Source organism: Chaetodon trifascialis, chromosome 2 (assembly GCF_039877785.1).
Source record: "Chaetodon trifascialis isolate fChaTrf1 chromosome 2, fChaTrf1.hap1, whole genome shotgun sequence".
In the NCBI taxonomy this organism is placed as follows: domain Eukaryota; kingdom Metazoa; phylum Chordata; class Actinopteri; order Chaetodontiformes; family Chaetodontidae; genus Chaetodon; species Chaetodon trifascialis.
Genome location: NC_092057.1, coordinates 19,758,611 through 19,783,646, shown reverse-complemented (window position 1 = coordinate 19,783,646; position 25,036 = coordinate 19,758,611). Strand labels below are relative to the sequence as shown.

Below are 25,036 nucleotides of genomic sequence, written 5' to 3'. Positions count from 1 at the left end.
TTTCTACCTGTGTTGCCTTTACAATGGGGAGCTTCTCCTGAGAAGAAACAGGGAAAAAAAATCCTGTTGACAGTTGAGTTCATTCAAAAAGAAAGAAAGGCTGAGAGAAAAACTGCCAAAAGAGCCAAATAGCACAGACTGCCTCATTTGTCTGATCCACCATGATGATGGCCTCCCGATTTCACTGGAATAATCAGTTTACCTCATATCTCCCAACGCTAAAACTCTTCACACAAAAGGAAACAGATGCGGGTAGACGAGAAATTTGCAGGGGTTTTACTCTCTTCCGAGTCAGCCATAGCCAAAGAAACAGAGGCTTATGATCGTTATGTAAAAACCAAGAAGCAGGGAGCTGTTTCTAGGACAAAGGCGCCGTATCATGGAGTGTGCCAGTTTTCATTGGTCAATTTAATGGAAGACCAAACATAACAACATTGTCTTTGACTCGTCTTTCTCATGTTTTTTTTTGTTTGTTTTTTTCCCCTCAAGTCTGCTCGTGTCATCATGGTCTCATGAGATAAATGCAGACCCTGCGGTTTTGGACCAATCTATGTATGTCTGTGACACCCCAATGTTAGCCGTGTGTCTGTGTGTGTGTGTGTGTGTGTGTGTGTGCATGTGTGTGTGTGAGCATGTTTTGGAGCGAATGAGCACACAACAGGGCTTTGGCTAGCCTGATACCATTAGCTATCCAAATACACAGACTTTTTTCCGAAGCCAAGAATAGTGTTAGAAGACTCCCTCTCACTCTGTCTCTCTAATGTGACGGGGCTCTCCCTCTATCTTAACCCTTCAGATTTTGATATGGAGCCACCTCAACGTGTCCCTGACGCCAGACAGAAAGACACAGACACGTAAAAGAAGACTCGGGCCCGGCTAAACAAGAGCCATCAGCGAACATTTGCTGATGCCAAAGCCGCTCTGCATGTGGAGGGCTTTTCTTAGCCGGCGTGGGCCCTGTTCCCACCACACACAATACAAAAGCCTCAGACCTGACCGACTCCCTCAGTGTCGAGATTTCAGTTAATCAAAACTCAATGCTTACTTTACTGTTGAGGGTCATCCTGAGCTGTGCACACACACAGACACAAACAAAAACACTTAGACACAAGGACGGTCCACTCAACCCTTGTGATGTCATGGGAGCTGGAGAAGAGATCCAGGAAGTAATTAACAACAGATTATTTTCACAGGAAAGAAAGAAATAGTGAGGCGCAGAGGAGTGGGAACCTGTGGAATCCATCAGAGTATCAACTTTTAACACGTTGCAAGCCATTCATCATGTCAGCCATGACTGTCAGCGTGTCTCTCTTTTTCTCTCCTATTTCTATCCCCCCCCCGGCCCTCATAAACTCAGAATACTCAGGAAGGTTTCCTAAATGACGAACACAAGTGGGGTTTTTATTTGTGAATCCTTCCTGTGGTCAGTGAGTTGGCCGGGGGGCTGGCCGCAGTGCTAGGGTTTCTCTGGGCTTTCTCACAGCACCGTCCAAGGCATTACTATTGCTATAGTGAGAGGGAGGCGGGATCTGGCACTGCAGAGCGGGAGAGTGTGGAGCGGTCATGGCAGAAATGGCACGGCGAGCACATTTCACACCTCCCTCGGAGTGACTGCAAATTTCCTGTACTGCACTTTTGATTGGAAACACATTTGAAACATCTTTTCATGATCACACTTATGGCGCACAAAAGAAAGAAAAGTTTAAAAAAAAAATGAAAAAGCAGTAGGAATGAGGTCCAAAATATGACTAAGTGCACTGAGCTAACTTTGGACCTCACACATGTTTTTTTTAATCTTCCATTTTTCCAACCTTGAATAAATCAGAAATGTGCTGAGTTTAAGCTAAAACAGCACAAAGGTTACATAAATCAAACAGTCCGCTGAACACTATGAGAGGCAGTTAAAGGATTTCTCCCCTGATGGTGTACAAGTGGACCCACTTATCCAGTAGTCAGACTAACAGAAGTGAAAATTATATCTAAACTAGTACTGTGAACTAAGCCTATCCAACACACTCCATTCATGGATTATCAAAGGGACCCTGCCAGTGTGTGGTGCTCTGGCAGACCTTTGGCTCTATTTCCATTATGATACCAATCACTCACTCTTCATAAAACACTAAAAATAATACATTACTCACTGCACTGCACCACAACTACTCTTCACCTCTCCTCTACTCCCTACCAGTTGTTCAGTTCAATAGTGCAATATTCAAAGACACCTTGTTGTGTCTCATTTGTAGCTCTTTATCTGAGGTGCCTGAAAACCAATGGACAAGGTTGTGTATTGTGGCAGCGTGGTTTGTTCTGTAACGGCTGCAGTGTGCTACGCTCCGTAACAGAGAGGATCTCAAAGGCTGGCTGGCTGCAGAACAGCCTGAGAAAGCCTGACGGCAAGCCCAGAGATTCCCCGTGGCAGCTTTTGCCACTCTGTCATAAACAAAACACAAGACGTCTTTCTCTTCTTCCCACACCAACGGGGCTCGGGCGCTGCCAAACAGAACAATCACTATCGCAGCCTCTTCTCCTTTCCAACGCGCTCCCTCTCTCTCGCTCTCTCTGTGTCTCCTACAATATAAACAAAAGAGATCAGCAGAGGCTTTACCTCTGTGAGAGCAACAATGAGGGCGATGTTTAAGGAGACAAAACAAAAGTGTGCACGGGATCAAAGAGGAGCGAGGAAGACAGAGATGCTAAAGACCGACAAAACGCAAACCAAACAAAAACAAACAATGAGCACATCTTGTCACTCATTGCGCGGCTGTGGCTAAAAAACGCAACCGCACATTACTGTAACAGATAAATGTGACAGATAAATGCAGGCCTTTAAGCCTATTTGCTCACAAACACACATTTACAACTTAGAAGTAAATGAGAGACGAGTGTGGCAACAGTGGCGACCTTATGACAGGTTTGCAGACAGTGGTTTGTCCTTTGTCTCTCCCTCTGTCTGCAGACCCCAAAGTGTCTCTCCAACTAGGACTTTAACTGAGCACAGGCTCTTTGGAGGCAGATAAAAGTGCTGAGGCACGCTGTGTTAGCCAGATAAGATAAGAGAGAGCACACAGTAAGTCAACATTATGAATGGGCAGCACACTGGGCAGCTCCTGCAGGCAGCCATGTGTTTTACTGTACTGCTGTAAACCAAAGCACTGTAGCGGAGAGTGAAAATAACTACAAAATGGACAGCCACCAGTGTCAGAAGAGGTAGAAAACATCAGTCATGAGACATTCACTGCTCGCATGTGTGTATTTCACAATATATGTAAAAAATGAAAATACATTATTTCAATAATTTTTTCCTTTTTGCTATGCAATTGTCCCTCATCATCGACACTTTTCAAACATTTTGAAAAAGTCTTCATAAAACATTTACAGCTTTAAGTGGACTGCATTTTGTGTCTGCATCCAGCATAACAGAAGAACCATTTTGCCTTGCCAATAGGTTTTGTACATGAGGTCTGAAGAAAAGACCGATATAATTGCTTAAAAAATATACATTAAAATACCTAACATTTAATATCAAAACTACAAATGGAACGGCAAGACAACATCTATCTATTTAATTGAAAACATTTTGTCCTGAACATGTATCCTGAGCTAAAATTAAACAAACATAATACTATAATTTAGTATAACCTAAGAGTATAATTTACAAGTGTTGAAAAGCTCTGTATATTTCATAATGAACTGTGCTAAAACAGGCTCTGTAGATGTGCTACTAAATCCCAAAAACGACTCATTGACCCACAATTAAGTACAATTCATTATACATTTTTTTGCACCACTGTCTCAGTTATGGTACAGTAACAAAGTCAGTGAAAAAAGTAAAAATGAAATGAAATAATTAAACGTGAGAGACAATTTATCAGAACAAATACCACTAAAACAGTAAGACAGATTTCCTCAGACAACGTCAGGACTTCCCGCTACCTACGGTTTATCACCGCCACAGACAGACCAACAGAGTGAAGCTGGAGCTGCTGCCAGGGTTTGGCTTGGGCCGAGCGAGGTGTTTGGCCTGGACCGAGATTTTCTGTGTGTGTGTGTCAGAGAGAGAGAGAGCGACAGAGAGAGAGGCAGACTGAGGGAAGACTGTGATAGCATTTGGCTGCACTCGTGTTAGTGGCTACCATAAGAGTTCTGCCTAAGCAGAGAGCGAGTGTATTTGGGCAGTAACTGGCTATGCTGTATAATATGTATGTGCCTCTGTGTGTGTGTGTGTGTGTGTGTGTGTGTGTGTGTGTGTGTGTGTGTGTGTGTGTGTGTGAAGCTGGTTGAGTCACTGTTTGAAATTTCCAGAAAATTCCAGCTGAGATAATATTAGGTCATGAGCGTGTGTTTGTATGTATACGTAGCCAGCAAATGGTGAAGTAGTGTGTATTTGGAGGATTTGGCTGTGAAATGTGTTTCATGTGTATGCGTGTGTGGTTGCTGTGACAGTGTTTTTTTGCAATGTGGGGAAAAAACTACAACACAGCCAGTGTTTTGGCTGTGTGCGTAAAGTACGCGCACTGGAGGCTACAGCGATGTTTGGCCGAGTGTGAGTGTGTGTATCCATGATGGTGGCTGAGATACAACAATGTTTGGCTGTATCAAACTGTATCTATGATAGTCCTTGGCTGGGAGTGCATGCTGTGTGGGTGTGTGTACGCAATCGTGACTAAAACCGTGTTTGGCTCTACGTGTGAAAGTGCGCTACAAAGATGACAGAGTTGTTTTTCTTTTTTTTTGTTATCAAATGTGTGTATCTTTATTTAGCTGTGTTTGTATGTGTGTGTGTATGGGTGTGAAGGTGGCTGCAATAGTACTGGCTGTCTGTGAGCACTGGCGTTTTGTGTGTGAGTGTGTGTTTGGCAGCCAGGTCCAACGTGGTGCTAGCGTTCAGGCAGACGGTGAAGGCGGCAGCAGCCTGCGGCCTGAGAGCAGGAGACTCGCGGCTCTGTTCTGTCTCTCTCTCTCTCTCTCTCTCTCCCTCTCTCTCACACACACACACACACACACACACACACACACACACACACACACACACACACACACACACACACACACACACACACACACACACACACACACATACACACACACACACACACACACACACACACACACACAAGCTGGGCTGTGGCCAAATGACGATCCCTGGCTACAATGGCCTTATCGTGGCACATACACTTCAACAGACTGAGTACAATCTTATAAACAGCAACTCTCACTCGCTGCACAAAAACACACAATTTGACAGTGGTGATCATCTCATAAAAAAACACTCGCGCACACACGGGCATGCAAATTCCTTCCTATAAAAAACACAAAATACATGCTCATATGAAGCCGCAAATGCCTTGCTCAGAAAAATGAACGCGTACTTGCCAGACCACGCTGGCCGAATGCCCTTGACACACACTCACATATTCTTTTTATTACTGTTGATACTATGTTGTCATGTAAACAAACACCAATAAACAGAAGAAAAGAAGGAAAAATTCAAAAAAGACAAAAAGCAAAACTATTTGTTGTTTGCTAAGAGAACAAAATCAAGAAGGGATTTTCATTCTGTTTCTCAGAAGTAAACGTTTGCTTTATTTATGTAGCAGAATATCATTAAATGAAAACTTTTGTGAATTCACAATTTTTCTATAAATCATTAGATCGCCAAATTACAATGTTAACTCTCTCCTAAATTTGAAACACATTTTTAGTGTGTTCCTGAAACTTACTACTCTTAAACTTAGCCTTATGAATTTTTATCTCTGTCATGCCCTCCCTATTTAATTATGTGTTATACAAGCAATTGTTTCAGTGTTAGGTGTGTTTCTGTGTGTGTTCATGTGCATGATTATGCAAATGTGTGTGTGTCTGCATGTACATCTATATGCGCATGCACACGGGCATGTATGACGAGTGTTTATGTGTTGGCATCCCTTCCTATCGGTGTCTAGTATCCAGTTGGCCACATACCTGGCGTGTGGACGAAGTAGGCCAGGTAGAGGTCCAGCTCCTTGACGGACACTCCGATGTGGTGCGGCTGGACGCACAGGCCAGGGTTGGTACACTGTGGTGATTTGACCAGCCGTTCCCCATCCGTGCTCTCAAGGGGGCTGCCCTTGAACAGGATGACCATCACCAGGTCCAGCCGCCACACCTTGTCGGCCTGGCGCAGGCAGTCGATGCGACGGATCTTGCCCTTCTGGTCGGGGTTGGACAGCACGCAGCAGGGGGGCTTTTTCCCCGTGATGGTGAGCACAAAGTCCTCACGGAACTCGGGCCGGATGTCCTTGCGGAGCTTGGCCAGCAGGCGCGAGGCCCACTTCTGCTTGATCTCTGGCTTTTCCCCCAGCAGTTCATCCTTCACTGCGCGTTCTTCCTCCTTGGACATGCGCTTCTCATGCTTCTTGAAGTATTTGCGCTTGCGGGCCTGCAGGTTGAACCAGGTGTAGGCGAAGGCGCGGACATGGGGCAGCAGGGCCTCGATGAAGGGGTGGAATTCATCCTGGATGAGGGAGGAGGACGGAGGGAGGGTGGAGGAGGAGAGGGAGGAGGGGGGGAAGCAGGAGGAGGCAGTGGAGAGAGAGGGGGAGAATGGGGGAGAGAAGGATGGGGAGAGAGGGAGTGGGGGTGAGGAAGGGAAGAGAGAAGAGAGGCAGTTAGCACCGGCACGCAGCATGGAGGAGCAGCGCCTGCTCTGTGTGAGCGGAGGGAGAGAATGAGCGAGAGGCACAGAGAGAGAGAGAGAGAAAGAGAGAGAGAGAGACAGAGAGAGAGAAAGAGAGAGAGAGAGACAGAGAGAGAGATGCTATACACTCCCTGCCGAACACCTAACACAGACACATCACATTGAAGGACACACTTCACAAAACACTGAACAACACAATACTGAAAGACTGACAGTTATAAAGATAAGAAAGGGAATTAAGTATCTACTGTGAGGGTTTTCTTCAAATAATAATGTAAACATTTATGTGCCTGCATAAACAAAAAAATATAATACGAACAAATGTTTTATTTAGAAATGAAAATACAGCCAGACTTGCATTTACCCAATTACAAAACTACAACAAAAGCTGTTTTAATTCTGCCAAATATTATTCATTCTAAAAAAAAAAAAAAATGGATATCTACATCTGGAAAAAAGTAAAAACTTGCAGCATTTCTAAAACATAATGCAGACTGACTACATTGAATAACAGATAATGCATACAACACTTTTGTATCACATTTGAGAGAACTCACATACAAAATTCTAATTATTAAAATTAAACATAAAACACTCGTCCATAAATAACATGACTGTGTCCGCACTCGAAACGATCTAAGAACAGTCGTTATCACAAAACATCGTATGTGAATAAAACAAGAATAACGTGGTATTTACCATTTTGCTCTCTCATCATAAATTCACCCCGCCGATTGCAAAGAAACTTAAAATGCGCCACCAGGACAGTAACTGGATTGTTCAAGTCAAAAGGCTCTGAAGTAATGCTGCGTATATTAGAAAACAAAAGACTGAGGAAAAAAAGATTAAGCAAAAAGAGAAGCTGAGAAACTGTCCAATAAAAGCAGCAGGGGGGAAAAAGCTGAGAAAGAGGAGACAGGCCAAGGGGGTGCAGTGTAATACCAGCACAGGAACACAGGAGGTACTGTGGCAGGAGCTGCAGGAGAGGTGCTGTTCAAGAGCACAACAGAAGGAGAGAGTAGAGAAGTTCAGCAATCTCTCTGTCTAAAAGGATTTAAAAAAAAAAAAAGAGCTGGACATGCACAAACCAAATAAACAGATATTGCAGCAAAAAGGATAAAATTGTCAAAAACTTAAACAAGCCTCTGTGTTTGCAAAAATAAGTAGAGAAAAATATCTCGACGAAAAAACAACAAAAAAAATGCTTGGCAAAGCGGCGCGTGCTATTGGTTCAATTCTCTAGGATCTGCATAAGACTCACGGAGAGGGAGAGAGAGAGCTGGACAAGGGGGGTGCGGACGGAGGAGAAGAAGAAAAAAAAAACAAAACAAGAGGACCGAATCAATGTTGGAAGAGTGTGCACGACCGCTGGCAAACCCGAGTGCAGCTTCTTTTTTCCCCCTGTTTCTCTCCAACTCTGTCTCTCTCTTTCTCTCTTCCTCTCCACTTTCCTTCTCTAACCATTGACTGAGTCTGTGCCAACATGCAGAGGGCCCACCTATTTGGCACAGAGTCTCAAACAGCCCAGCCAATACGCACGCTCCCAGCGCTGAAAGGGAGGGAAGAGAGAGATGGCAGAGGGAGAAGCAGAGATGTGGGGGGTGGATGGTTGGTGGCTGGTAGTGGAGAGAGAGGGAGCAGCGAGCGAAAGAGAGAGAGAGATAGAGAGAGAGAGAGAGAGAGAGAGAGGGAGGGAGGGAGACGGAGACTGTGTGTGGTGCAGGCAGAAGGCACGTCATTAGCCAAATAGACAAGTTCCAATCTAGTGCAAAGGCAAAGTCCAGAGGATATTAATTTTACATGCATCCAATCCAGACAGCACCCGCCTTCTAAAGCCCTCTACGCCCCCCTCCGCCTTCATTGCCTTCGTCACCAGCCTGGTCACAGCCATCCCAACAAACCAGCTTGCTCTCCAAACTGCATTCCCCCCACCCCCTTCCAGAGACACCCCTCTCTCCCTCTCCCTCTCTCTCTCTGCTCGCGTTACACCACCTTGGCATGGGATGGCATGAGAAAACACAGGCCCAAAATCCCACTAGACCCTGAGACCAGCAGCTGCTCCTGGATTTACCACACAAACAAAGAGAGGAGGGGGAAGAAAATGCCCGTTACCCCCCCAACAAAAAATACCATCCAAAAACATGCTCTCCTGTTTCAAAATGCACTCTCACATCCAAACTGGCTCCTTCTCTCCCCCTCGCTCGCTCTTTTTTTTTTTTTTTTTTTTTAGTCCACTTTAAAAGCCCCAACAGCACAGACACAGAAACACATTAAAAGTTTCTGTTACCAAATTAGAAAGCAATCCCATTTGTGGGTGAGAGACAGGATGCAGTGGACAATGACGGCTGAAAACGCTGTGGTGGACAGCTTCATGTAAGTAGCCTATACATGTTAAGCTGTTGACTAAGGCAAGAGGATATTCAAACTGCTTTAAACAGGCTATACTGCTTCTCTGTAATTCACAAAGCTTAGTCAAATGCTTTCAGATTCAGATCCGCCGGCCTTTGCAAAGGCAAAAAGAAGTTTAGATTGACAATGTGGCTGCTAAATTGCCCAGATTTTCATCTTTTTGCATGTGAAGTGCACAATGACACATGATTGGGATTGAACAGCAGCAAAAAGTGAGAGAGCACAGGGCTGTATAGCTGCACTGGCAAGCACATTGCTTTGTCCTCATTGGCTGACCCACATGACCTCAGCGGGACAAGCTGTGCCCAGTGCACCATGGGAGAAATATCGCAGAGACAAAGGCTTTCACCAAGAATCAATTCAATATAATCTGATATATGTATGAAACAAGCACGGGCCGCTCCTCTTATTAGAAGTGCATTTAAATAGCATTCTTCCAAATTACAAAAAAAGGAACACACTTGCTGTCCAAATTACATGAATTAGTCCATGGGGCTCATAGGAATTATAGAGACATTGTCAAAACTGGAATCTCGGCAGTGGGCAGCCACAAAAAGCTAACTTGTCATGTGGCAAAGTTGAGAGCCCGGCCATTTGATTGCGGGTTGAAGCCCCCTGCTGCGCAACGGGACAGGCTGTCTGTGTGAACGCCCTACAAAGGCCAGAGTCCTCTGGTTGGCTCCGAGGACCATCAGATTTAGCCTGGCCTGCTCCCTCTGTCAGTGTCTGACAGAGGAGCCGCAGCCTGGATGACTGGCTGGTCCACTGACTGACTGGCAAACTGGCTGTTAGCTTGGCTGAGAGGCTGCATGACTGGCTGGGTGAATGACTGGTTGGCTACCCGGGTGGGTAGCTAGCTGGCTAGCTGGCTGGCTGGCTGGTTGGCTCATCACTGCTACTGCTGGGGGTGTGGGGGGGTTTGTGGGGGGGGGGCAGACCCCATCTGGACCAGGCCGGTCCAGCCGGGCCGGGTGCCGATTGTTCATGCTAGCATACGCCTGCCTCACACAGCCACACTGAACACGTGAAAAATGTGGGAATGAGAGAAGATGGCGGAGGCAAGAAAAAAAGGACGGGATAAGAAACATGAGGAGATGGAATTAAAGAGGATGTGTGTGTTTGTTTTTGAGGAATAATGACGGAGGTGTGTTTGTCACTTATTTGAAAAGAATGAAGGGATCTAGACTTTTTGATGAATGGGCCGCAGACAAAGAAAAGGACAGATATGTGCCAAGTATTACTGTCACTTCCTGTAATATCATCATGCCATTACTGACAGGCAAAATGATAATAACCAAGATTACTATCAGGGTAATCCAAACCTCTCCTTTGTCCATTCAAACTAACAACACATTTGCTTTTGTAGTTCCAGCCTTGCAGCATTTTTTCAGGAACAGAACTCTTAACTCTATGTAACAAAAAGAGGATGAAAAACGGACAGAAACCTATTACGAGACTATAATTTAATCCATATTATTAAGCAAATACTATTTGTATAAAATATGTAATCCTTCCGAAAAAAAAAAAAAAAAAAAAAAAAAAATCTCCCCTTTTAAAATCACTTAGTTAAATCCACTGCCAGGCCTATTATGATCAGAAACTGGACCAAATACAAAACTATACACAGCAGCATAACACAGGCTTTGAGGTTTGTGTGCAATTTGCAGTTCAGGCAAGATCTTTTATGATTTTGGCCAAGAAGTGAGTCTGTGTGGCACCGTTTTATTTAATGTGTCATTTTTTTTATTTGCCATTTTCAAATCGACATTTCCCTCGGCTCATTACAGACACTGTGTCCTGTTTGCACACAGTTCTTAAGAGTAAAACGCAGGGTGGCAGTTTTTCGGGCCTTGTCCACTAGACTCTTCAGGTATCTGTCCTGCTATCATTTCAGCAGAGCTCATCTTATCTCTGCCTGCCATGCTCCTCTTTGAGAAAACGACGACCTTTGTTCAGGCTGGGCATGGCCGTCCTCTCCCCTCCTGCCCTGACAGGGTGCAACTCAGAGCGCAGGAGAGAAATGAAAACCACCTCAGGTTTTATGAACAAGGCCAAGCAAAGGCCAAAAGCACAAGACAAAGGAAACCCATGGAAACTGAAATGGTTGTATTCAAGCTTTTGGTGGCATTAAACTAAAATTCAGTGCTTAGTGCAAATTAACCTGTTCCACTACTTTGACGTGTATGCGAGGCTGACGGCGCGAGTGTCCTGACTGTCGTACTGTTAAGAACACACTGTGAAATGAGGCCTAAACATGAGTATGCTAAGTACAGGGGCACCAAATTCACACGGTAGTTTCTATGGTTGAAAAATAACAATTGTTATTATTTAACCAACCTTACTATCTTAAATTTATGACTATATTGCATTAAGGTTTTGGCTGAAGAAGTTATCCGTGTAACAGATTCAACTACACACCAAATTCCTGTGTGACGTTATGGCCTGTCCTGTAGCTCAAAACGGCCTGCACCCTGCCTCTGTTCATTTGTAAAACAATATAAAAACAAAACCCTTCTACAGACAAAATAAAAAGAAACCTACCTCCGTGTTAAACTGAAAATCCTCATCTCCCAGCACCGTCGTACCATTAGTCTGGGCTGAAAACGGCTGTCTGTCCCTGCCTGGGAACCTGCCGGACGGTGTTGTTAACCTCCGCCCGTCTGTTTGTGAGTAACTCTATGTATTTCGCGTTCGTTAAAATAAAGAAAACGCCTTATTCTCGTAATTAAAACTGCTCTGAACACCAGTCAAACTCAAACCTTATGTCCCTCTTCCCCACACACACGAAGCTGAACTTGGGCTTAGCTAACGGTCTCCTCCCAGCCTCGGTTCCGCGCGGCCTACGTTGAATAGAAAGGGTCAAAATTAATTCTAAAAAAAAAAACGATTATGTATTAGGGTAGTTGTTCGTTTCGTAGTGAAGCTAAGACATAAAAAAAACAGTGTGAAGTATGACCCAAATGAAGGTAGACACTAGTAAACAAAGCAATTGCACTGCACTAAAGCGTTCATGCAGCGTTTCCTCCTTCAGTTGCTGATTTATTATTGTCTTCTCCTTCCCTGCATGAGCAGTATTCGGTACAATAACACCTTTATGCAAATTAAAGGGACGACTCGTACCTGCCTGTGGGTTATATTTGCATACAGTTGATTTCAACAACCGTGACTTGCGCGTTTTCCCACCGTATTATTAGCATAAGTAAGCACAGCTCTAATAAGCAATTACCCTCAATGAATTTGTGGTATCTCAGGTATGCAAATGACTGCCAGAGGGATGACATCTGCATGTGATACGTTTGAAGAAAGATCAGGTTATACAATTATTTGAAGCCACATCCGGCACGTTGAGGATGCCTCTGTGTGTCAACAGGCGTTAAATGTGCTCTTTCAGGCCCTTGGCATTATATGAACAGCTCAAGGTCACTTGTTAAATTGTGATACCAACAAAAGAGAAAATGGAATTTGAAAAGAAATAAGTGAGTTGAAGTAAACAGTTAAAACACAAATAAATTCCAGGCTCATCAGAAAACTCATGCAGCCTAATAACAGGTCTCCTTTATATTACATTAATAAAAGTACCCTATTCATATGTTCTATTCCTATGATTCCATATTATATTATTGGATTTTTACCACCACCCAACCTCCCTTAATTTTCAAAAACCTCTTTCATTTGTTGGTTTAAAGTTAAACTAGTTGGTTTAAAAAATAAAATACATGGAAAACATATAACAATTGCTGTGAATTAATAAACACTAATATCCTGAACATCTCTATATTTTAAATCCATTTTTGCAAGGAACAGTAATTGGTTTTAAAATCAAACTCATGCATAGATTTTGATGTTTTCAGTTTAATTTGAAAATTCTGAACATTTTAGTCATAATCAGTTTCCTTGTAAAAACATTCTATTTCTACTTCTATTTCTATACACCTAAATTGTTTTATAATAATAACAACAACAACAATAATAATAATAATTTTATTGCTGAAATAACAGGAAACCCACAGACATATCACCATTTGCTTTTTCCAGCATTTTATTTTAGTACCATTTAGTTATAAAATTCTAATGAGAAAGCTGAACTTATTTTTAAACATGTTGCAAAAACATGTAATTGAAGACCACATTTGTCTAATGAAATTAATTTTTTCTCACAAACAATCAAGATGATCCTGTAAAATAAGGGTAGGAAACACACACACAGAGAGAAAGCTGATGAAGGTTATAGCATGTCAGGAAGTGTCACGACTGAAATTCATCTTTGACATCTGCTGTGTGAAATCAGATATTGACAAGTACTGCGGTGATGTAAGGGAAAGACTGTGAGAGATCTGAACTATTTTTCCTTTGTGTGTGTGTGTGTGTGCGTGCACACGCTCTGATCACTCGAGATGGTCGAGAATAATTTGGGTTAAGGTTGCTGGAGCTGGTTTGTATATAAATCAATTTTTTTCAGGACTTTTCAAAACCACACTGCAGTGCAGGCATAATACCATTTCTGTTTCTGTCCACTCTGTTAAAAAAGAAAAAGGAAGAAGAGGAGAAAAAAAAGTTTCTGCGGGTTGAACGAAGTTTCCATATTGCTGTGCAGGAAAAGTAAGGTGTGCAGGCTGACTAGCGGTGAGTAACACCCTGCCATTAAGAGGTGATGGGTTAGTAACCTCACAAGCCTCCAGGATATAAAATAATTATGGACGAGTTGACATAAACTACTATTTCCTTGGAAACTCTCATGAAATAGAAAAAATAAGTGTCCTGTTTTCCCTCCTCTTTCATTCACTTATTCGAGCCCACACACATGCGTTCACACACAGACCCACATTATTCTTCTTAAAAATTTCCTCCTTAACTTCATTACTGCCAGTCCTTCCATTTCCATCCAGCTCAAACCCTTTTCATCCATTCTACTCCCTGGAAGAGGAAAAAAACTTCCCCTCTTTCTGCTCTCTTTCTCCCATCGGCACAGATTGATGTTAAAAGTGTGTCTGCGCATCGTTTGTAATTACGCCTGTTTACACACTGAAGCATTACTATGTGTGAAAGTCTGGAAGCCATTTGTGGCATGAGGCTGAGAGGGAAAGACAGAGCGAACGAACTTTAAACAGCTCCAGAGACACAAGGACTGATGGCAAGCTGGGGCTTCTGACATGACTGCAGTCAGACCTGGGTAATTTTATACTCAATATTCTTTCATGTTTGTGCGATGGATTTGTCTGCGCAGGCTGTTTCAGCCTCAAATGTAAGCACATCACAGATAAGATCAGGAGCTCTTTGTGATTTTTTTTCTTTTCTTTTTTTTGAGTATCCAAAATTAATTCAGCCAGGATTTTCTTGAGGTTGTGTGGTTTTTCTATGACTCTGGCCCATCTGCATAAACTTCACCTTATACGGTTAATTATAAACATAACTGGAACCTCACAAGTGAGTAATATTCCCAATTTATATTCTGAAAATATTTAGAGAACTGAATTCAATTTGGACAACTTTAAAAGACATTTTGTGAGGACCATTTGTTAAATAGATTTGGGTTTTTGTTTTTTTTTTTGGCTTAGACTTGGTGAACAAAATTAAAAACTCACTGCATACAGCAGAATGTATTGTGGGAACCGCAAAAAGGGCTGTGTGAAACATTATACATTTACTCCTCATAATGCAAAACTGAATGTTAATCTTGATAACGGTGCCGTCAATTAGAAAGAATGTTTCTCTTAGGGCTGATGTTATATAAATAAAACCGGGCAAAGTTATAGATTTCAAACTAAATTAGGAGATTTTGGTGCTGCATGTTGCAAACAATGATTTAATAAAACCGTTTCAACATGTGGCTGCAGCTAGATGGGGCAGTATAGGATTACATGTATGCTAAGTGAATACATATAGACTACTGCATGTGTGTCGTCTGTGCGTTTACATTACAGCGATTTCGATGGCATCACCATGGCAAATACACACAAACTGACTCAAACACACACAGGCGTACAGTTGGTGTGGCATTTTCCGACAGGATGCTGCAGTAAAACTAAGAGTACAGCATCCCCCCCCGTACAAGGCCGGCCATTCCTGATAAGGTCAAGTAGACAGTGTGATACTTGGAGTGTGTGTTTGTTGAGGGGTGCTAGTGGAGTGGTTGTGTGTGTGTGGGGTGATGGCATAGTGCAGCAGCTTCAGCTTGCATGGAAGGAGAGTGTCTGTCTCACACTTTCTGTCTCACTCCTGACCGAAGTGCATGCTGCACACACCTACAGCGTTCCAGTCGGCACATGCCAGCGGCACACATGGACTACCATGCTCTGCCTACAGCTGCAGAGAGGGCTTTGAACCTCATGGTTAGCAAATACAGCAGGAATCAAGCAGATAATGAAACCCGATATCCCACCCCCCCATGCCCTGCTCCAACAGCAGCCAAGGCCTGCTTCTCCTCACACAAGAGATGCACTATTGAGAGACTTTCTCTCTCACTCTTTCTCTCCCCCTCATTCTTTTATTCCTCCCTGGTCCTCGTTCTGCCAGTCGGCAAGGCGAGATGCCAACCTCTCCCCAAAGCCCGGGCAGAGTGCCCTCACCCTTTATGCAAATGCTTCACCACTAGCCCAACTCACACATTCATTCTGTGGCCCCGACCACCACCATCATCTACTCCTCCATTCCTTCATTTATTTCTTTCACCTCTTGCTCTGAAATCCCTCTCTCTCTCTCTCCCTCTAACACTTTTTTCCCTCTCCTGCGGTCCATATTGTTGTTGCACTTCAGCCATCCCTCCCTCTGCTTTTTGCTGCTTCACGCTCTCACTTCTACCAATCGCCTGTGCTCGCTCTATCTCCATTGCTATCCATCTTCCAGAGCCTCTCGCTCTGCTCCCCCTCACTCCTTTCACTGTAGAACTCCCTCTCCCCTGCTTTGCCTCTCTCTCTCTCTCTCTCTCTCTCTCTCTCTCTCTCTCTCTCACTCTCTCTCTCTCTCACACACACACACACACACACACACACACACACACACACACACACACACACACACACACACACACACACAGCTTGACTCACCCAGACTCAAACTTGTACACTCATTCCTCGGTCATTGCCAGACAGGCAAGTGCAGAAACTCCCTTTACCCTCTCTCTCTTCTCCCTCTATCTCTTTCACTCTCTCTCTCTTACACACACAACCACTCATGCCACAACTCATGCCCTGGTACTTCCCTTAAAGGGAAAGTATCTCTTTGAAATTAAATTTTTTTCTTTATCCACTGTGTTTGTATAACCATTAAATCATCTGCCACCACTTAGTATTAAATGTAGAATTTGCAGTAAGCAGGTTGGCACATTCATCTATACTGCACTACAAATGTATTTATTATTTTTTTTGCGATTTATTATTTCCTCGATTGTTGAGCAGGGTGTGAGTGGAGCACACAAACCCTCCCCCTTCACTCAAGCAAAAAGAAATGCGAGAGGTGCAGTGATTTAACCATGTGTTTGGTCATGTTGACACAGCAGCCATTTCTTCTTCATATTTTGAGAAGTACTGCAGGATATTGCATTGTTCCTAATTAACATCTCAGCTGCACACAGCAAATACTTGAGCGGTGGGTGAAACCCCACTGATTCCAAGTGAGTGAAGAATTATTAACCATGAGATGAGATTCTACAACTCTTGGCTTTATGAAACCCTTTTAAATCTTTACAACTCATACCTCTATGGTTGTCGAGCTGGAAACGTGGCTGTTTTCTTCCTGACACTTGTGGGAGCACGGCAGAAATATTGGCAGGGTTTAATGTGGCAAATTACTCTTGGTTGTTTGTTTTTTTGTCTTCAATTTCTTGATAAGAAAAAGAATAGAACTTCTTAACCTGGTGACTACAATTTATCATTTATGGTTAGAACGCAGCAAATGTTTGCATGCTACTTTGCAGATGGAAAACCAACCCTGTTACATTAGCATCCCATTTCTGCATCAGTGAGCTCCCTATCAGGAACACTGAAGCTTGCGGATTTAATTCTGCTTATCATGAGAGCTGGAGTTTTGCCTGTGCTGAGTTGGCGCTGTGAGGGTTAAACGGTGCCCGCTCCCTGTGGCATGATATGAGCTGGGCCTTTGCCTGTGCACTCTTCCTTGTCTGCGCTGAGTTGGTAGTGTTAGGGGTTAAGAGTGGGTGGCTGCTCCAAGTGGCTTCATGTGCAACTCTGATCCCATTAGGGTTAAAAGGTGTCTGTTCCAAATGGCTTCCTGAGAGTCGGGTCTTAATCTCTGCTACACATGACAGAGTTTGGGTTAAAGGGAAACGGGCTCTTGATATGGCAACACGTTATGCCTCCTCTGAGCTGGCTGTGTGAGGGTTAAAGGTCGCTCAGCTCATTTTGAGTGGCATTCCCTGTAGGGCGAGCACCATGCCAGGCCGGAAGAAACAGAGGACACACACAAACACATGCAAGGCGAGAAACAAAGAGCCTTCACAACCACACACGAGCACACTTAAACACATGAGGACACGTGCGCGCACGCACAACTAAATCATTTTGAAACTTTTATCCTCTAAAACCAGTGCTTTCCTTTTCTGAAGATGTATCATCCACCAAAGCGAGGGGTGGATAGACAGACATGCAGACGGGCGCCTCTGGAAGAGAGTGTGTGCAGTTATCTCCTCTGTGACCACGCTCGCTGACTTCCCCGGCCTAAACTACCACCTCGCACAGACCTCAGGAGCACCACAGTACCACAGACAGACGGCCATAAGTACATGTCCTCAGAGGGGACATAAAATGGTGGAAACCCACCTCGATAAAAAGGCACCTCACAAACCGGCCGGGGAGACGAAAAAGGAGGAGAGGGGAACTGATCCAAGCTTCAAATTAGGTTAGTGTTAGATTTATAACGGTCATGCTTATATATTGAATTTTTATTATCAGAAAATGTGTAAGTGAAAAGCAGTTATCAATGCTTTTTGTAAGTGCAACTACTTCATAGCATTTGGTATATCAAATGTGCCCTTTCTGGCCTCAGATTGAATCCAGCCAAATATTTTATTTATCTTTTATTTTATTTTATTTTTTTTAACTTTTCCTCCTTTACTTCGCTTCCTGCTCAGATTTACTGCTGTCCCATTGAAAATAAAAATTCTTAGCTGCAATAAATATTCTACTCTTGCCATGTTATTTTGCAGGGAATGGTACTGTGTTTATCAACTCTCAGCGAAACTGGTCCGGTATGAAATACCAGTCAGTCTCCATTTATAAACATGTGATTGTATGAAAAGATAGTATCACAGAAAAGTGAGCCAGAAGGAGAGAGCTGGACTGAAAGCAGCAAGAGCTGCCACGTCAGATGCTGCTGAGGCTTCTTGGCTGTCAGGACTGAAACAGACACACACACACACGCACATGCAAATGCAGTATGGCCTGCACACGCACACATGCACACGAATGCACATGCACAAACAGACTCATAAACATGCAGACACACACACATACACACACCAGGAAAGGTTTGCCTTTGCAGTGCTGTTTAGGGAGTTGGAGTCATCAGCCAAGCCTGACACCCCTGCTCAGTGTAGCCATCACCGCTGTCTCTCTGTGAGTCAACATGGATGGAGCTGCTCCATCAACAACACACGCAGGCCCTAATAATAAAACGAGCAAATCCTCCCTCACTCCAGCTTGCCTGCCACACGCCACAGAGGGCCTGCCCTGGGTCTGATCATATCCTGTTAGGATTGCTTCTGGATTTACACTTATCATTTGGTTACACTCTTCAAGCATTTAAATAAGTATTTTGCCTTCCAAGTATCAGTACAGTATTTCAGTGCTCTCTTTCTAAAGACATTATTTTTCATTAAACAGTGACAAATTGTAACAGCGCTATTTATTCACAAAGAGGACAGCAGTGGATTGTTTTCAAAGAAGTACATATAGGGGAATGTTCTGGGCAATATTTAAGTGCTTAGGCATCCAAAATAATAATAATAATAATAAAAATCAGATGCAAAATAGGATTTGGCCTCATCTTTATTTAGGCTAGCCTTCCAATTCCTGGAGAAATTGCATTATCGAATACAACGACGCCATTGTTTCATCAAATTCTAGAGGGGCTTTCAGCTTTATATATTTCCAGTGAGGAAAATCAAAATGGGAGCACCGTTTTTCAATCTGAACGGGAGAGAAGGCTCTTGTGCAGAGATTTGATTCTCCAGATACCACTTGGCACCATTTGCCTCCTCTAAGTACTGTAATATGGTTATGATACATTAGCATTCCTTCACATCACCAAAGAAACCCAATCTGTGTTTATCAAGCATTTCGGTCCGTGGAGGAACAGAAAAGAAGCCGAGGGAGAAAAAGAGACGGGAGAGGAGGGTGGAAGTCAAGAAGATGGAGAGGCAGGTAAAGGATTAGCATTAAGAGGCCATCGGGAGTGAAAAGTCGTCTGATGAGCAGCATTCCAGCGGACAAAGCCTGGAGAATGGTGAAACTGTTTTAGATAGCCTGAGCTGTTCTCTGGAGAGGCCGACAGGGAGTCAGTAAAGTGGCTTTTAAGCTCACCAAATCCAACATATCCCAGATAAGACTGTGGCTCTTCCTGAGGGAACGAAAGAGAGGAGCAGCGGAGGGGGCTGGAAAGAATGAGGTAAAATGGAAGAAAGAGACGGTTGAAGTAAAAGACGCAATGTGTGTGTGTGAGAGAGTGAGAGAGTTGAGGGATGGGGAGAGTGAGATAGAGAAAAGCAGGCAAAGATAAGCAAACCGAAAAAGCAAAAGAAAGAGGGAGGTTTTGAGAGAACCAGAAAGAGAGAGAAAAAAGATAGGAATGAAGTGTAAGGAACGTGAGAGCATATTTTCAGATGAGAGCACATGTGAGCTTTGGTGTTGCTTGATCCCGTCTCATACAGTGCAGGGAATGAACCCAGAGACACTGAGCAGTCCTGCCTGCCTCTCCAGCAGGATTTTATCACCTGCGTGAAAGGCGGCTTGAATACACACAGGCCGACGTCATCAATCTGTGCTCGGCTCTGCTGCAGAAGGAATCTGTACGGCACTTTTATATACTCTTTGGTGTTAATGTGATGCTTAGGATATTTTTTAGGCAACAAAGTCACAATGCAGAAGTGCATAAAACACACACACACATTTTTTCCGCATTCTGTTTCAAACAGGCGAAAATACACAAGTCAGTACACACAGAAACACACGAAAACGTGTCTGGCGTGAACCAAATAGTGCATGTGAGCTTTCCCTCACGTCGCTGACTTTCGGCACACATACACTGCTAACTGCATGGGACATGCATGTGCATAAAGCGAGAGGAGACAGGTGCACACACACTGGCCAGAAAGCAGAGAGCCAACAAACGGGGGTCAGTTTTTAATCATCTCTAGTTTATTTATTTAGCAGCGGTCAGGTTTTCACTTGTAAACTCCATTGCAAAATTCCTCTTTTTTGACTCCAGAGAGCACATTCAAACAGTATTAATTCCTCTTGCTGGGAAAAGGGACGGCCTTTTCCCGGAGCAATCCATAACATCTGAATATAAAAATAAATACGAAGAGCGGGCGCGCTCTTAACCCCAAAGTGTGGAGGGAAAAAACCTGCTGGGAAGTTTGATGGCGGCTGTATGTTTTTCCTGTGTTTCACCAGTGTCTGGGACAACATTTTTCTCTGCGTAGTCACTCTCACTGTGTTGCAGCCCGCTATCACCTCTTCTCTTTCTTCTTCTTTTTTAAATCATCTTTTTATTGAGCCTTCAGTTTCTGTCTCTGTCTTCTTTATGTTTGCCATCTCTCTCTCTCTCTCTCTCTCTCTCTCTCTCTCTCTCTCTCTCTCTCCCTCTCCCTCTCTCTCTCTGCTGGACGCCCCTGTGCCAGTTAACTCACCACAAGCCAGAGGGAGGACCGCAAGAATGCTTAAATCAGCATAATTAGGCCTGTGTGTACTTTAAACACACACGTTTCCCCCAAGCCTGGACCTCTGCCACCCGTACACCGCTGTGTACGCAGCCACGGCCCGTCTCTTTGAGTCAATAAACACAAACATATCAGCAGTCCGCCTCACACACGTTCACACAGTACACACACAGACACACACACAAATACATATGCAATACATGAGGTGAAAAATGATGCTGTATCCCTCTCCCACCCAGCTGTCAACCCCCCAGGCCCAAACCACCATCACCACACTTACACAGTTTGACCCTTTACACTGTGTAGCTGAGGGCGAGCAAAGTAAATGAATTTAATGTGGGGGCCCTGTGCTGAAAAGCTGCACGTCTGCTGCAAAATTTCCATAAGCAAGCCGGTAAAAATTAAGCATGAGCATGCTCTCAGACAAAGGCAGGGCTCTCAATTGAGTTTGTGGTTTTGTCCCACACACATCTGTATGTGTTTTAGGTTTCAGTGGTGCATTAACAAACAACTGCCTCTCAGCGAATCCAGGGTGCACATGGGGATTATCAGTAGTCATTACAGATCATTTAATAATAATCACCACCATCAAAACCAAATCAGGCCGAGCATGTGAAATTTGGATGGCCAGTATCACCGGCTGAGTGGATCATATTAGTGAAGATGAAAATTGATAAAATAGTGTTTGGCGTTTCGTATCATTGGAATTATCACACAGGGATTCGCACACTGCAAGAAACTTAATACTGTTTACATCTACCTTTTTTCCTGTACACTGTGTGTGTGTGTGTGTGTGTGTGTGTGTGTCATTGTCTCTGCATTATATAAGAGCAATTACAGAGATGACACCTGTGAACTTACAGTAGCAAAACACTCCGCAGAAAAGTCTGAGAGTCAGCAACTAAGGCCTGTTAAAAATGCGTCCAATAAAAACATTACGCTCCCTCCCTCCGGAGCTCAGACACAAAGCTTCCGAAGAAGCTTCAGGTGCACGGACACTGCAAGAGAGGCCCGCACTTGCTGAAACACAGCACCAAACACATCAACGCAACGCAAACCGAATGAGGATGAGGAGTGCCAAACATGAAAGGCCCTGGTAGCCACTCAGCCTGGGGCCTTGCACATTAATTTCCATTCTAAAGATATGCATGGAGAACAAGTAACTCCAGTAGTGAGTATCACTTACGCCACTGGCTTTGGAAGCACAGTGGTGTTGCCATGGAGTTTATATGTCATTAAAGCAAAACATGAAGTTAATTTGATTTCCATTTTTAACGTGACTCGCCCCCAAAAACAGATAAATTTTATATGGCCTCAGCTTACGTTCCTCTTGGCACAACACTCGCAGAAGGCGATCCGAACGCCGTGCTCAGTCTACTTTGGAAAATATTTTGTCAGCAGCATTTGATCAAAGTGGTGTGATACTGTTTATATGAGGGTACACACTGAAAACTAGCCACAAAGAAGCCACTCTGTGTGTCCTCTCTGCCTCTGTCTGTCTTGTCTGTCTCCTTCTTTCACACAGAGGCAATGAACACACTCATGTCTCTGTTTGTGTGCTCACACAGCTGTGGATCTTGCGCAGGGTTCAACCAAGGTAAAGATATGGTATATTACGCAATGGCTTATAGATTTTTCCACCCCTGGCAAGCTGCCAGCGCCAGGGAGAGAGAGAGAGAGAGAGAGAGAGAGAAGGTGGGGGGGGATCAGAGAGCAGCACACTTTGTTCCACAAAGTCTGACTCACTAACTGGATTCACTGGCTCCCTTGCTGGGACTGCAGGCCTCTATGACCAGTAGTTACATTGAGGAAATAGCGCTGAACAAAGGCAAGTGTGTGTGTGTGTGTGTGTGTGTGTGTGTGTGTGTGTGTGTGTGTGTGTGTGCAATTTGATAATACTGCCAGTAAAGATTGTTGGTGCGTTTACTTCAAGTATCAGATACATTTATTAGGTCTGGTGAATATTTCACCTCTCACTCCCTAAGGCGATGTGGACTGCTGCTGCTCTATATTAGCAAGCCTCTGCACACACACACACACACACACACACACACACGGGCAAAAAATATATGACCTTAGGTAGTCATTCGACTACAACTACATTCAACTCAGCTGTGGCTATCGAGTCTGCTTCACGTATTTCCATCAGCTACACTTTAAAGATATGATAAACATATCAAGACAGGTTACGCTTTACATGCAGATCATTATTGCTTCATCTGTTGTTATTCTAAGAAGCCGCTATTTAAATTCTTATTGCTTTTTTTTTTAATGTACCATGCAAATGAATTTGACAAAGCAAAACGGTCATCAGACTCCACGAACCAATAAGTGCCAAATAAATAAATGCCTTTTGATGTGATCAACAAAAACTGTAATGTGCATGCATGACAGACATTTCATTGAAGACTACTTCCAAAATGAGACTTGGAAGAGTCAGCAAGAGCAAGCCAATCTGTTTTGAATCAGGCAGTCGCCTGTCAGGATGATCAATCCGACTGTTTTCTTCATTTACTTACCCAGTACGTGACATGCATATGTTAATGAAACTTGTGCGCTTCTCATATCAGTCTTGTCCATATTCTCCCGCCTGGATTAAGAAGGCAGACATACTGTTCACACACAAGGCCTAGAAATGCATTCACAGAGCTGATTTGGCCTAGATCTTGCGCACAGAGGTTTCCCCTACTCTTTTAATTGGGCCCTTGATGCTCGACATAGGGTGTACTTCCTCTAATTAGCTATATCTATAGCGTATGGGAGGGTGTATGAATGCATGCATGTGTAAAATCCTCTTTTGAGCAACTCCAAACTAACTAAGAGCTTTAATTTCACGCTAGGCTGCATTGTCCCATTCAGTGGGGTTACCCCCACAAAAAAGCCTCTGAGAAAATTAAAAAGAAAGGGTCGACGGAGGAGGGGGATGGAGAAAGACAGAGAGAGAGAGGAGAGAGAGAGACAAACAACAACAACAACAACAGAAGCTCATCCTTGAACAATGCCGATCTCTCACTAACCGTTACTTCACTTTTAAAGGGAGCTAATTGAGGAGGTGGAGGGGGTGGAGGAGGAGGAGCAGGATGAAGGTGAAGGGGAGTCTGTCCCAAGCAGCTGCAAGAAGAGCACAGTCCTTTGGCTCTTGTGCCTTCTCAGCCTCTGATTCCTTTGCGGGTTCCACTCTCTGATCATCTCATCGCTTGTTGGCAAAAGTCTTTTCACGGTGCAAATGACGGTAAACTGCTAGTTGTTGCACCTTTGATTCTCAAACCTGAGAAAAAATAATAGCACTCTTGCACAGGGAGGATACGCAATTATCAGTCAATCACACACCCAATTCTTACCCACTGCCAAAAATAAAATTATATTGGGTAGCGAGCATTGCAGCAACAACAGCTCTGCTGGGTAACTGCATATATTTAGTTTTGGAGCACTTTCTACGCTCACGACAGAAGTTGGCACAGGCCAAACTGAGAGAGATGTTCTCAGTATCAGCACACTGAAGTGATTGTGACTCTGCTGCTCCTCCACCACGTCCGTCTATCTGTCTATAACATATGTGAGTGTTCAGTCTGATTTCAAATGAGTGTGCCTCTATGTGTGTGTGTGCACACGTACATGTGTGTGCCGTATGGCTTGGTAAACACAACTATATCAGAGACCAACATAAGACTGCTATAGGGGCTGCCTGCTTCCACTGGCCACAGATCAGCCCTAAACCTAATCCACACTAGGAGGCAGAGGTGTGTGTGTTTGTGTCTGTGTCTGTGTGTGTGGGGTGGGGGGATACACATATTCACACACATATCGGACGCACACACACATGCCCATCCATCCAGGGGACAACCACCTATTACCCTGTTGTGCCAACTGCCTCAGTTAAGCATGATAAATCCATTTTCTATGGGCGGTCAGCAAGACTGCACAGATAAGGGATGAGCAGAGCACCGCAGTGCTGGATTTAACTCACCTCCAAGACAGATTCACAAACACACACACACACACACACACACACACACACACACACACACACACACACACACACACACACACACACAGAC

The 25,036-nt window shown here is 43.9% G+C and overlaps 1 protein-coding gene across 23 annotated transcripts in view; it reads right to left on the bottom strand.

Annotated features, from left to right (window-relative positions):
* The window catches only part of nfixa (nuclear factor I/Xa), a 110,608-nt gene that overhangs the window by 67,697 nt on the left and 17,875 nt on the right, over positions 1-25,036 (bottom strand). For 18 of the 23 annotated variants that reach the window (XM_070972857.1, XM_070972929.1, XM_070972967.1 and 15 more), the window contains one exon: positions 5,962-6,493. In XM_070972857.1, the coding sequence (XP_070828958.1) occupies positions 5,962-6,493 (532 nt within the window). Of the gene's footprint in view, positions 1-5,961; positions 6,494-7,375; positions 8,308-25,036 lie in introns of those variants that run through there. The other 5 variants (XM_070972953.1, XM_070972987.1, XM_070972890.1 and 2 more) reach the window with 5 other exon arrangements.